Source organism: Lupinus angustifolius, chromosome LG15 (genome assembly GCF_001865875.1).
Source record: "Lupinus angustifolius cultivar Tanjil chromosome LG15, LupAngTanjil_v1.0, whole genome shotgun sequence".
Classification (NCBI taxonomy): domain Eukaryota; kingdom Viridiplantae; phylum Streptophyta; class Magnoliopsida; order Fabales; family Fabaceae; genus Lupinus; species Lupinus angustifolius.
The window spans coordinates 16,059,863-16,074,992 of NC_032023.1; the positions used below are offsets into that span (position 1 = coordinate 16,059,863).

The window sequence follows — 15,130 nt, forward strand, 5'->3', positions numbered from 1 at the left end:
AGATATTTCTTATGAAATATTTGTTTTTTTATTGATAACAAAAATAATAAAATATAATAATTGATGTAGATAAAAATGATGACTTCAAATTTCCCATTGTAATACCCAAACAGACAAACAGCTAGCACTGAATGTGAAAAGTTGATCTGAACTTCACACAAACTGCTAGGATTCATTGTTCTTTCCTTAGCATCTCAGCAAGTAAAATTCTATCACGTGACTCTTAAATTATTAATTAGGAGGGTATTTCAAATAAACATGAGAATGTTATTTCTACAACTTGATTAGGTTATTAACTCCTACAACTTTTATACTAGGAAAGTAATAAACTAGAGGACCGCAACTTCTCATACTTATTATGTCTTCTCTTTTTTCAATAGGAAAGTTGCAAATAAAATATAAAATATCACAAGTTAATATAAAATATCACTTACAAAATTAAAAACCCTCGCCCTTTATATGAAGGAACTTTTGGCCCCCGAAAACAAAGATGCTGCCCGTGTGACATAAAGCAATGAATATTTTCCCATATGGGAAACAAAAAAAGCAGAAAATCAAAGAAAAGAGCTACACTATGCAGATTTTATTTATAAAGAATCGCCTACTAACACTTTTTATGGGGGTAAAGGAGTTTGGTTAACTTCCCTTTTCTTTTCTATTTAAAGTGACTACAAAGCTTTTATCCCATATGGCATGAATCTATTTTATTAGCTTAAAGCCATCTTTTGTTCTTCTTTTTTTGGGGTGAAATGCTAATTTATATTCTTACGAAAGTTCATTATTCGCACGATAAAGGTCCAAATCTATCTAACCATGTCCTTTTGGTTATTCCTTTTATGTATTTCAAAGAGTGTTACCATTGTCAGCACTTATTATGTGTACATTTTATCCTCTCTTAATTACTTAACTTCTAGTAATTTTACCTCCTCGTTGAATATATACTGAATGAAATAATGTAAAGTGGGATAAATAAAATCAACTAATCATTTTACCAAAAATAAAGTTCATTACTCGTTTATCTATTAATGATTTTCAATAAAGTTAATCATACATTGTATAATAAATACAAATTGAATAAATTAATTTCATAAATTAAATTCTAACACTTGTCGAAGTAACAAGCATAATGTTTTCTAATACAAACTTACCTTTTTAATTTCCAAAAATAATACCCTAGGATCATTTCTTAAAAAAGTATAGTCAGATATAGCAAGGAAAACAGTTTTTTAATGTATGTCAGACAACATATTTTGATTAAACCAAAAATTATAAGCTTGTATTAGAAATAGATAAATACAATATTTCCAATATATATTTTGTTTTGTAGATATTTAAAAAGCGGTAATCATTACTCCATTCGTGCATTCTTTGATAAAATGTGTCAAGTGAGTCTTCCTTTTGAAGGCTCCAAAAACTGAAGCATTCAAAAGTGTATATGTAAGAACTAACGTGGAAGTTCATGAAATAAAATTAGCATGCTTGTATACAGAATATTTTTAATTTTAGGTATGAAAGTACCTATATAGCTACGTAGTTTATTTCCCTGTAGGGTTGGACTTGGGTTTTCTTTCAACTTTATCAAGTCTTTAATTTTATTGAGTGGGGGATGGGGATTCACTTAAATTTAAGCAAATCACGTGCCCCTCTATTGAATTTGAGTTAATTAAACAACAATATATTGTAAGCTTTAATTTAATTTCACTGATGCAAGCCAGAGATGCGCGTAGGACGTGCATGAATGTGGAAAAAAGTATCGATCATTCATTCAAGTTGTTTGAGAGAGAGCATTTTTTGTAAAGCATATAAAAATATAGCTTATAATTTGATTGAACTTATTATCCACTACAAATGATGTATATAAAATATTACATTTCATGTGATTTTTAGTAATTCAACAGATCTTAACTTATTGTACGATTGATCAAGCAATTTTAAATTTCTAAGTCAATGAACTAGTTTTACAATTATCATAATTTAACTACAATCTCAACTTTTAACTAGTATTATAGCTTTTTGGTATAATGTCACAAGCTAACTTCACTGAATAATCACAAGTATCTTAAACATATACACGCATGCCACTTCTTAGAGAAAAAACTAACATCTAGGACTCTGTTCTCAATTACTCATCCGATTAGAAAACACTCCATTTAGAAAAGTATCATTTATATTAACTTTATTACGTTTTATAATATACTATTTATTTCTATATAATGGTTAATTTTTTCATTGTCCGCATAAATCAAGATAATATCACACAAAATTAATTTTGAATAATAATCATGAATGTTCTCTCAACCTTTCAAGTTTCAATACAATATGTATATATTTTTATTTATTTATCAAAAGATATGCACATATATTTATACAAATTATTAGAGGTGAGAATGATTCGGTTGAGTCAATTAAGACTTGTTTTTTGTGCGGATCTAAAAGTTGATCGAGTTTTTTTTTAAACTCAAACTCAACGCTACACTAAATGCATTTTTTTCTTATTCTTTATCATTTACCACCAATTATTTCTTATTTCATTATTACTATAGTTTCTTTACCTCTCTCATTAAACACACAAATAGTGTGTAATTTTTACCTCATTGAAGCAACATATGAGGATCAAGATTAAGGTTTATCTCATTTCTCTCTTTCATTCGTTATGATTGGTTTGTTTCTGTCAAGTGGTGGTTAAGCATCAGTATTGCTTCACATTCAGATTTCAAGATTGAGAGACCAAAATTCGCTCACCAACAAGAGGAAGTATTAAAGTATATGTGGTGTTCAACACAATCATTTCAAGCTTGGAATGTTTGACACATTCCATCTTGAAGAGGATGTTAGAGTTGTTAGTTGATTTCAGTTTGTTGGTTGTAATATGTTTTAGTTAATCGATTAAGAGTTTAATTAATCGATTAACTAGTTAGTTATTAGTTAGGTATTGTATTATATAAATGGTGATTCCAACTCAATTCTATATAGAAAGTTCATTTTCTTATTCATTATTTTTTCTCATACTTCTTGATTCATCAATAAGCTTTCTTTTCATGGATTTTCTCATTCTTTCTTTCTTGCTTTATCAAGATTCATGCATGGTTCTACCATTTTAATACTAGCATCAAATGTCTATCGGGTATGCCTTTGAACTCAAACCTACACTTAATTAAATATAATGCATACTCCTTTTAGATAATGTTTCTCAATATTACATATTATTATGAATATGAAATTTGGCATATGGAATAATATATATCTTTATTATTAATCAAATATATATGATGAAAAAATTAGAGAATCAATAATACTTTCGACCAAAGAAATATCATTATTTACTCTATACATATTGAATTAACACACATAAAAACATGATGAATAAAACGAGTCATGTTTGTCACATACTTAACCCTAATATTAACCGTAACTAATTTTTAACCTAACCTAACCCTTAATACAACGAAACCCAACTATATTTGAAATGGGTGAACGAATATGACCAGTCCTACTCACCCTTACAATTTACATAATAAGCACATCATGCAAGAGAACAATTATTTTCTGTCATTTATTTTGATCGGTAAGAAAAAACTAATATGGTGGTGGAAAAGTGGTGAGGTATGGGGTATGGGAAAAGCCTGCAGGTACAAAATGCAAATACAGGAACAAGGTCGTATGGCATGGGTGAGGATTATGTCCGGAGACTAGAAGACAGAAGGAGGGAAAATGTTGAGGCGGTTCCATCCACTGACACTTCACCGTTCACAACCGATTATCGGCGCCCTTTTGACTACTCTCAAAGTGCCACTTGTGCTTCTCCATGTGGACACGACGTGACATATATTGCTCTATCATTTTATATGTTCCTTATTACTAAATTATATACCTACTTAATTTCCAAGAAACCCAAATAAGTTCTAAAGAGGTAAACATTGAACAATGTTGGATTTGAGGTTTATGTTGTAAGTCATAAAATACATTTTGAAAGGAAAGAAAATGAAATGAAATTAGACTTATAAGTCATAAAATGCATTTGTAAGGTTAAGGTTAAACTTCTATTTCTCTTTTATTTTATTCAAAAAACTAGATACTCTATTTTTAATTGATTCTTAATTTATTATACATATATGTATTCCATGAATAGCAGGTTATATTGTAATATACTGAATAAGAAGTTAACAACTCCAATAATAACATCGAGCAGAGTTAGCCAAGTATTTGACTTAATGGCATCAAGCATTTATTACACGTGGAAGACAACATTTCAATACTTCATGGACCCATCATGGACGCATGAAGTTTTTCATGGACTATATATAATAATGTTATGTTTACAGAATATAAAGAAAGTCTTACAAGATAATAAAAGAAGTCCCATGATTGTTAGTAACTCTGAAGTGTACAAATAACAGTCAGTAAGATATATATATATATATATATATATTTATTTATTTATTTATTTATTGATTCCATGGGATAGGAATGATCTCACACCCCAAATCACTTTGTATTCCAAACCCATCATTCCCTTTGTCACCTCTCACTATTTCAGATAATAGCCAAAGAAACTTTTATGATCTATCAGTTTTTATCAAACAAGCCAAATTCCACAAGCTAACGAGCAAAACAAAGCTATGTTATAATTTATTCTACAATAAGATGATAAGAATGAACTTAAATTACCCTTTTAGCTTACACTAATTTATTATTAATCTCACACGTACCTGAAAAAACTCTTACAAATTACAATTACCAGTTTTACAATTCTATCAGTCAGTTATTATAATATAAAACCAATAAACTATGAAACTATTTTTTTACCAAACATTTCCTGTAGAATATTAATTAAAGGAACACATATTCAATAATAGGTGTACCAAAAAAAACAATAGGTTCTCCAACAAAGAAGGGACATTTTTGTTTTGAAAGAGAAAATGAGCTCCTAAGAGAATGCCTACTAAATAAACACTCACTTGTCAGATTAATTAATCTAGACACAAAGGAGCAATTTTGTATTGGTTTGAATAAATCTCTAATGCAATTTTGTACTTTAATTGTTATTATTAGGTATTTTTATGTTGGTTGGGTGATAGATATTCCCTTATGTCTCCTGTTGAGATTTTTTTCTCTTCCGTGTTGTCTTGTATATTAGATTTTTATGGTTGTAATTTTGTTCTTTTAATTTAGTAAAATCTCACTTATAAAAAAATAAATCTACAAGTTTTTATAAATGTTGATTTTGAGAACCATATTAAAATGCTTATGTGTTAAAATTCATATTCATAAAAACTATAAATTAAATTGCAAATTACTTCAATCATTTCTATATAAGTATCATCCTAGGTTTTTGTTATAGATACAAAGGTAATTATTGTAATATTTTTAACAAAATTATTATTATTGTTGTTGTTATATTTTTCTCAATTCCTCTTTTCAATTCACTCTACAGTATTTTTCCCATCTCCATAGTAATACGTATAAATGCTAAATAAAATTAATACTATTTAATATTGTTTGAACTTTAACAATGAACACCGAATATGAAAATTATAATTTTTTTATTAGTACTTCGTGCTAATGACTTTGAACTTTGGAATCCCAATCTGCTCTGAAAAATAGGTAGAATGAGAGGATTTGGTGAAAACCAAAACTATCTGCCTCAGAATAGGGTGGAGAAAGTTACATGCTTTTGTTAATCTCAACATAACTTTAACCCAACATAACGGAAATACTACAAATTACGTTTAGTTGGACACGTAGAATATTTAATATACTACCAAGTTACGCGTACATTCGGATGAGGCAGTGTTTCTTGCCGCATGATTAAAAACACATGTTACCCATCAATTTGTCAATTTGTATAGTAGAAGACACATGTTACTCGTACATTCACATTGTTAAGGACACACGTGATATTTGTATATTTGCATGTTCAAACACATAAGGAAAATAAGTGACAATTTCGAATTTGAATTTTCTAATTAAAATCGGAAATTAAAACATTATATTATGTGCTTTTTTTAAATAAATATTTTAAAAGTTGTAAAAAAAATATTTTTTCCAATTTCAAATACGATATTTTTAATAAAAATATGCAAATCATGTCGTGATACTATTTGAGTCTTTTTTATTTTTTTTAAAAAGTTATAAAAAAAATACATGTCCATCATTAACTAATATTGAGTTATTAAAATATAAAATATATAAAAAGTAAAGATGAAGTGTGGGAAGGTATATATAACTTTTTGGGAGGGAAAAAAAAGTGATGAGGAAGTGACATGAAGAATTTTTTTATTATATAATTAACAGAAGTACTCAAAGTTTTGATGAAGTGAAAAGTAAAGTAATTCATTGAGTGATAGCAATCGTTAAAAAATATAGATAGATTAATGTAAAGAAATAATATGGATGTGAAAAAAGATTTAAAAAATATTCAAATATTATTATTTTTTAACATAATAAAATATATGTATTAATCATTAATTAACATTAAATTATTAAAATATAAAATAAGAACGTAGTGTGGGACTACAACATAGTAGTATATAACATTTTACTAGAGAAAAACTAGGGAGGATATGATATGTGGTAGGAAGGAGTTTTATTATTATATAGTTACTATTTAATTGACTAAAAGAGGTGAAAAAAGGAAAGGAGTACTGAAAAATACAATATAGTTAGTTAGAAGATTTTAAGTTGTGGTAAAATTAGTATATTTTTGGATGAAAGTAATCGTTTTAAGAATAAACTCAATTTATAACATAAATGGATTAATTTGATCTGAATTTTCAATTTATCAGAAATCAAATCACACCACAAATACTGGAAAGACCAAATTAAATGTTGACCGTAAAAAAACATTGAAAGTACCGAGGAATCAAACAAAAGAAAGACACGTTATACTCAGAGAACAAGGGAATTTGGTAGAGGGAAAAGCTTAACTCCAAAAACATGTCCTGCTAAAGCATAACTCACTTGTGCTTTCCTGCATAGTTTTTGGTTCTTTGTTTAGAAATTAATTTACTAAATCAACTGAATTATATTCCCACAAAATGACACTCTATGACTATGTACATCTTCCTAATACATGTGATTTCCTTTTATTGTCTCAGCATAAAAAAAAGTTGTTTCCCACTTCAAACTTCTCATAATTAATTTCAGTTACTATTATTATTTGAAATCCTAAGTGGGTTGCATGATAACCAACATAATTTCCTAGTTTCATTGTTTTGATCAAAAACTTCTAGTGGGTAGCTATATAAAATATAAATAATCATATTAATAAATCCATAGATTAAGAGTTAATTAATTATGTAATTGTCGACAACTCCAGCTAAGAAATTGCATTGACTCTAAGTGGTACTTGAAAAATGACATGTAAAATTCCACTCATTAGAGAATAGAGATACTATATTCAACCTTGCATCGTGGGTTTGTCTTCAGAAGAGACAAGGTTACCAGAAGTACATGAAACTCAGATTAGGTAATTGGGTTTTACTAATTAATCAACCGGATTTTAAGGGGCCATGCTCTCTTAAGAAAAACCCACTCGTGGGCACGACCCATTTGCAATTTTTTAATTAATTTTTTTTATAAATAATTGATTTGGTGATTTTTTTTATAGGTAGATTACCATACAGAGATACATGTTGGACACGTAAGATTCTGAATATACAATTAGAATATCAAGTACATCACTCGTAAAAGGAAAATAAAAAAGAGTAAATTACACCGACACCTCATGAGTTTTAGCGAAATTATATAAACCACTCATCACTTTTCTATACTTACACAGACTCTCCTAATTTTTATACTTTCATTACCCCTGAATGAGAAATAAGTGTAATCTTTTAAACAAAAAAATGTGATAAATGCAATTAAGTTAAACAAAACATGGTATAGTATGGAGACAAGTCCAAATAATATGAGTCCATACCTCTTTATTATTTTTGGTTCATTACGATATAGTATAAGAGCGATTTAAACAATATATCTTTAGAATTGTTGATACATTTTATAATAAAAAATAATAAAGATACATTGATTTGTATATTATTTGGATTTTTCCTCACAATATATCATGTTTTGTTTAACTTAATTGCATTTATCACATTTTTTTGTTTAAAAGATTGCACTTATTTATCATGCGTGCGGGGTGATCAATATAATAAAAGTATAAAAACCAAGGGAGGTCTATGTAAGTGTAAAAAAGTGAGGGGTGATTTATATAATTTCACTAATACCAGGGAATGTCAGTGTAATTAACTCAATAAAAAAACATACATGTGTCACGATGTCCGTAGATATTTTAACACTTTCTTGTATGAACCGATATTTAAACACTTAACTAATGATTTAGTGAGAAAAATAAAAGGTATGTCTAGGTTCATGGTCAGGCTTATAAGTACAATGAAATTGGAGTTTGAGTTCTTATCCTAGACTCTGGTGTGCATTTTTAGTTTGTTAATTTACCTTTATATATAAAACAATTCTCTATTTAAAATTACAATAGTAGGGAAACTCTGAAACCTTGTACATCAAAACCTTGTCGAACCTAATCTCATATTTTCTAGTCATAATTAATTCATCCATTATTTTAACTTATAGAAATCATTGATGTATAAATATAAGGTTAATATTTTATATTGATCCACCAAAAATATGAATTCTCATAAATAGTCTTAACTCTTATGATCAAACCTGGTTAGGCAACCCTGTGTGTTGGGTTTGCTATCTAACTTAAATATTATAGCAGTAGCAGCATGGGACAATAAATATTATTTTATATAAGTAGGGAACCGTTTCAAAAAAATGATACACATTGTATAAAGATAGTAGAAGAATAGCTACATAAATGGCATCTGCCATATATCAGCTCATTAAAACTACACTCAACTACATGAAAGGAAGTCCTTGCCAAACTCTTTCATAGTTTCACATTATTTTGATAAATTTTTATCTTGTCCAATGTTTGGTATGCAGTAACGATGAAATTGATGATTTGGGGTGATGATAATGGCATGTTTACAGTGGTGTTTATTGTGTGGATAACAATAAAAAAAAAACTACAATATTTATTATGTTCATTTCTAACTTGTTGGCATTGTGATAAAAAAATACACTAGGAAAATGTGATATGCTAACATGGTAGCTCTATCATATTACGGGGAATTATCAAAATCTCAGCAAACTAGCCATTACCATAATGTATATAGACTGTCTTTGTAACATTAAAAACATAGAAAAGACCAAGTATATGATAATACCATTGCTATGCAAAATTTGAGCATAACAAATAAAACATAAAAAACATTTACAATAATTTGGGTTTTTTTTTATAGCTATACAAAATTTGAGCATAACAAAGAAAACATAAAAACATTTAATATTTTGGGTTTTTTATAGCTAACAAAATTTGAGCATAACAAAGAAAGCATAAAAACTTTACAATATTTTGGGTTAAAGAGCAATAATATTTAATTATAATTTATAATTAAAATTATTTGATTAACAATAAAATATATATATATATATATATATATATATATATAATTGCTTCAAAGTTTCAAAAGAACATATTAGTTCTAGAGTAAATACTCATTTCAGTCGCTCAATGTTTTTCAACTTTACCAGTTTAGTCTCTCAAAAAATTAAGAATCCAAAATCGTCATAAAAATTTCAAATGTATGTCAAACTTATCATTTTTAGCATGTTTTACAACAAATAGAAACTATTTGACCATAAAACTGACTAATTTGACCCACATTTTAAATTTTTGGGGACTATTTTGAGTTTTCAATTTTTGAAGAACCAGACTGGTAAGGTCAAAAAAATATGAGGAACTGAAAATAAATATTTTATCTTAATTCTAAATAACATTAATTTACAACTAAAGATGTTAATGAAAAATATACATTCATTTAAAATGTCACTTTTCGGACTTTTAAAAACTTAAACTCATAGATTATTGAATTATGTGTAAAAAATTAATTATTTAATTTTTTCATATAAATAGCCACATTACCACTAAGAAATTCATCTTGATTAATTCTAAATAACCTAAATTTACAACTAAAGATGTTAAAAAAATATACATTCATTTAAAATGTCATTTTTTGGACTTTTAAAGACTTAAACTCATCGATTACTGAGTCATGCGTAAAAGTTTCAGTTATTTTATTTTTCTATATAAATCGCCACATTATCAATAACAAATTCATATTGATTAATGACTGAATCAATATATAGTATAACAAAAATTCAGAATATATCATTAACGTCTATAACTGCACCCAACATAGAGTAACGATACTGCAATATTAAATTATTAATTGAAGAAACAAGAATATTACATCAGGAAAGTATTTGTGAAAATAATTTACAAACACTATATGAATATTCATGAGTGATAAGGAGATTCATTTAACAAAAATTTTGGTAATAAAAATACATTCAAAAACACACTATATGACTTTGTATTACAACTTAAATAGAATAATGGAATTATTTGTAAATCATATGTGTTGTACAAATTGATAAATTTGGTTTTAATTTATCAATTTACCAAAAACAATATTATTTTTTTTTTTAAATTCAGGGGGTATTTTCTGTTTTTTTGTTATTAAATAAGAACAATTTTTTGTTGTTCTTAACCAAGGGAAATGAAGAGAGAAGTAAATATGTGGGAGAAAATAAGAATAAGAATGATATTTACCATTGTGGAAAAAAGTAGATGTTGTTCTTATTTCATTAAAAGTTGTAATAAATTATAAAATAATATATGAGACCTAAATAAGAATGAAATTATTGTTACTTGCACTCTTGCCACCCCATGCCGCCACAAACCCACAAGTAATGGCATAATCATAAGCAAGCCATTATAGACAACCACAAGTCAAGTACGTTTGCAAATTTGGTTGTGTGGGAAAAATGGGAAGAGAAGGTTTGAGTTTATTGAATACACTCATCAGATGACTTTAAGTCATTACAAACAATGTAAAAATGTTAACAGTGAATATGCACATTTATTAAACTATTGGATTAGAATTACACTTTTAAATACGAATCATTTTCACAATATATGTTCTCCTTTTTGTGCCATGTATACTTTTTTAAATGCATTTCCAATTATGTTGTTTCTTTTTCCCCCCAATTAATTCTTTGGATTTTAAGTCAAACATTTGATTACTATAACTACAATAATTACATTAATTTCTCCCCATAATTGCCAAAACCACCAAATCTGCTTAATTTTTCCATATTGTTGCACATTTCAAACCTTCATGATAGTTAGGACATGGGATGTAATAAAGATAAGTCTTAGGACATAATCATAAAAACATATGAAAACCCAAATTGACAATTTCAACACTATTCATAAGCGGGTGATTTATTCCATCATATATATAGTACCAAACTATTCCACTAAATTTAGTCTCTTTATGCATTGGACATATTGAGAAATGTTGAGATCACCCAAATATTAAGAAAACTTTGCTTATTTTGGACATTTTGAGATCACCCAAATACACCATTCATCCTTTCACCCACAAAAACTAAACACTTCAGAACATATGCAATGATTGTGACAAGAGTCCTAGGCTCCTGGGCAGGTGAAGGTGCTATTCCAAAGTCTGAGACACTGTAAAAGAATTAATTCAATAGCAAAGTAAAATAAGTATATAATGTTTGAAGAAGAAAATTATTTAACTACTTGAATAGTATGTTTCTGCAATAAATACTATTTTTCCTTGTCTAAGTTACTACCTAGCAAGATTTGATACAATGCACATTCAAAATTAGACTTATGATGATAGTTGGAATTTGGATTGCAATGGTTACGGTTTCTTGGTCAAGTGAATGATATATGAATTGTAAATTTACCTAAATGGTGGCATTCCTGTAATGGAATCAAGAAATGTTGATTGCACATAATTTGCTCCAAACACAGCACTCACTACAAACGAAGCTGTTGCGACAGATGAGTTCGCACCTGCAGACGCCATGGTAAAAGTTCAAAGATAAAATTGGATTATCTTTTGTTTTGGGAAGGGGGCGGTACCCTTTGAAAGAAACTAACTCTGAGTAACTTCTGTTCAATTTAGTCCATCGGGTCCAATTTAGATTCGCGGCAGACATGATGATTGGAGTGTATTAGTGTATAGTAGCTGTGCAGACATAAGATTTACCTTTAAACAAAGAAATGACGAATAGAGCCAACAACACAGTTAGGCATTTGGGCAGAATGGAGTCAGTTAAACATGGTTCCAGTACAAGCAGAGGTCCAACAAGGAAAACCGATAACATAACGTTTACTTGAAAAATGATCATGGAGGTGAGAATCTTCGAGTAATGCCTCTCCACAAGCTGAATCAACATATAAAACATTGGTTTTATACAATTCACTTTACTGAACTGGTATTAATTAATCAGCAATCATTAAAAACATATCAAGCATTGGCAGGTTTATGATTGATTGCTACTTCCCTATTTTTGCCAAAAAAACATAAGAAATAGCTTGCGAAGTAATGAAAATATATTGAACTTGTTTTCTTTTTTTATGTTGTTGCTATGTTATAGGATCTATTTATTGACAAACCTAGATGTTACCTGTGTTTGGAACATACAGAAGGGAAGGGAGAGCAAAACAGGTCCCAAAAATCCCATTAGAATGTCACCAGCTCCAGGATTAGATGATGAATTTGTAACATAATGCCCTGCCAGAATCGAAAGAAGAATCGGTAACACAGCTAGGTCATTACATAGTATTCGTTCATAATTTTTCAACATGCTTGGCGAAATAAAAGGAAATCCATTTAGCATAGAATTATTCATTACTATAATGTCAGGCTGTAAATCAAACCAAATAAAGTAAGCTTATGCTTAGCTCAACAATACCTTGACATAGTGTTGTGTTTTTGACTAACTCATCCTCCAAGCAAAAGGTTTAACATATCAGATTTGCACAGTTCATTACTCAATACTTAATTAGGAATGGAAGCAACCATAAATGCTTATGGTAAATCCTAATGTATCTTCAATTGAAGTTTATAAGTACCAATTTTGAACTGATTTTTTTTCCTTATTGAAGTTGGCTACCTAAGAAAGAAAACCTTATATGATATGCAAATTAAATAGTTGAATCTTAACTGTACCTAGAACAGAATCAAGCCCTGACTTGGTAAAACACCCAAAAGCATATGCTGTTAGAATTGTAGATGCTGCACAGAAAATTACTGGATTGAACACCTTCTTCACCTTTGATGGCAATCTGAAACAAAAATAAAGACAAAGGACAAACAATAGTGGATTAAAACTAAATGATAATAAGTTGTTTCATGAGACTGTTACCTTTTTTCCTCATATAAATCTCTAAACAAACAAAGACAAAGAAATTATCCCCAGAACCAACCAATGCAGTAGTGTAAGAGGGATGCTTACCTAGAACCAACAATGTGGCCTAACACCGAGGATGCAAGCAAGAATGGAATGCACGTCCTGGCCTTCGTCCCGAGTGCTGTTGGGTAAAATAACGAAGCGACAAATGATACATGGAAAATCCCAGTCCAAGCCCACACTCCAATGGAAGAAAAGGTCGAGGACTTTCCCATAGGCTCGCCATAAATTGTCGATAGGCTTTGCTCAGGCTGAGCAGAATCTGGAGAAGGATTTTCCATATCTTCACTTTCTTCGAAGCCTGTCTTCAAATTTTCAGTTACAAGGATAGCTATATAGCCAATAACAGGAAGTGAAGCCACAAGTCCTAGCCCTGCAAAACATTAACAAGTCCAACCATCAAATTGTAACAAACATTTAATTACAATAACATATGCACATAATCATAACAATGAGAAGAAGAAAAACAGTTTTGTTAGTTTATTAAGGGCAAGGTGAGTCATATTCCATTACAAGGCATGGCAAACCTCTAACCTCAAAGAACATTTACACAGATCATCTACTAATTGAGAATTCTTAGATTTAATGCAAGTCATTCAATTATCAGAAACATGTTAAATTGTTTGAAACAGTATCCATGATGATAATAACAATATAATTATATTTAATGATGTCTTAACCAGTAATCTATAAGCTACTAATGAATCAACACATTCCAATATTAATTAACATCTCATTGGTGAATGCACTAAACTCAAACAGCATAATTTGCAGCTTCTTCCATCAACATGAAAAACACAGTTTAATGGAAGAAACCAGAATAATAATAATAAAACAAAAGTCAACAATAAGCAAGACACTAATGTACCTAGAGCAAGGTAAACATTGATGCCAGAAGAAGATGGAATGTCCTTCAATGAAAGGGGAAGTATAACCAAATAAGGAGCATAGAACAATGGTAGCCATTTGTGAATGAAAAAGACTCCTGGTTCAAAGAGAGAAGCGAAAAGAGAAGCTGAAGATGGAGAAGCCCAATAAAGAGTGATCAAAAGGATAAGGATAAATATCATCCCCATCAAATCACCAAATAACTCAACTTCAACAAATGCAAAGACTTTCTTCAAAAACCCATCAATGAAGAAGATGAGTCCCAAGGAGAAAAGACAATTCAGAGTTTTAAGAACACAAGGGAAAACAGAAGAATGCATGGTTGAGGTGAGAATGGGTGGGACCCCAGATTCTAGATCATGGAGTTTTGTGTAAAGCTGAGAACTTTGGTCGTTTTGTTGGGAAGCCATGTGAAAGAAGGTGGTGTTGAAATTGAGAAGAGATTTGGATAATGGGAATCATAGTTGAAAAGGTTGTTTAAAAAGAGGGAGAGAGTGTGGGTTACAGAACAGAAAATAAGGAGCTATTGGCGAGTGTAGTAAAGGTGTCACCATAGAAAGCAAGGGTGGTTAAGGTTATTTGTCACAGTACATTTCTGTCAGATGTTGGGGACCCACAATGAATCTTGGTGGACTAGAAAAAATGGATGGGGACAGCTTGTCTATTGTCTCAATTCATGTCCCAAGCCAATCATATATTAGGATGTGTATAAAATAAAAAAATTTAAAAGCAAAAAGTAATAAAATGAAGCATTCTAATTAGTTTGGAACATGGAATGAGACACATTTTGAGACAAATGATCTCCATCATAAAAAAACTAGAACTTTCACCATCTGACATGTTTCCCTTATCTCAATGCACC

At 29.4% G+C, this 15,130-nt stretch overlaps 1 protein-coding gene across 1 annotated transcript; it reads right to left on the bottom strand.

Annotated features, from left to right (window-relative positions):
• Nucleotides 11,357-14,780, bottom strand: LOC109327499 (plastidal glycolate/glycerate translocator 1, chloroplastic-like). The gene is made up of 7 exons (XM_019560669.1): nt 14,249-14,780; nt 13,426-13,753; nt 13,140-13,255; nt 12,595-12,701; nt 12,174-12,351; nt 11,869-11,977; nt 11,357-11,626 (listed from the first exon to the last, which is right to left on the bottom strand). Exons 1-7 carry the CDS (start codon nt 14,676-14,678, stop codon nt 11,503-11,505), a joined length of 1,392 nt encoding a protein of 463 aa, XP_019416214.1. The 5' UTR covers nt 14,679-14,780; the 3' UTR covers nt 11,357-11,502.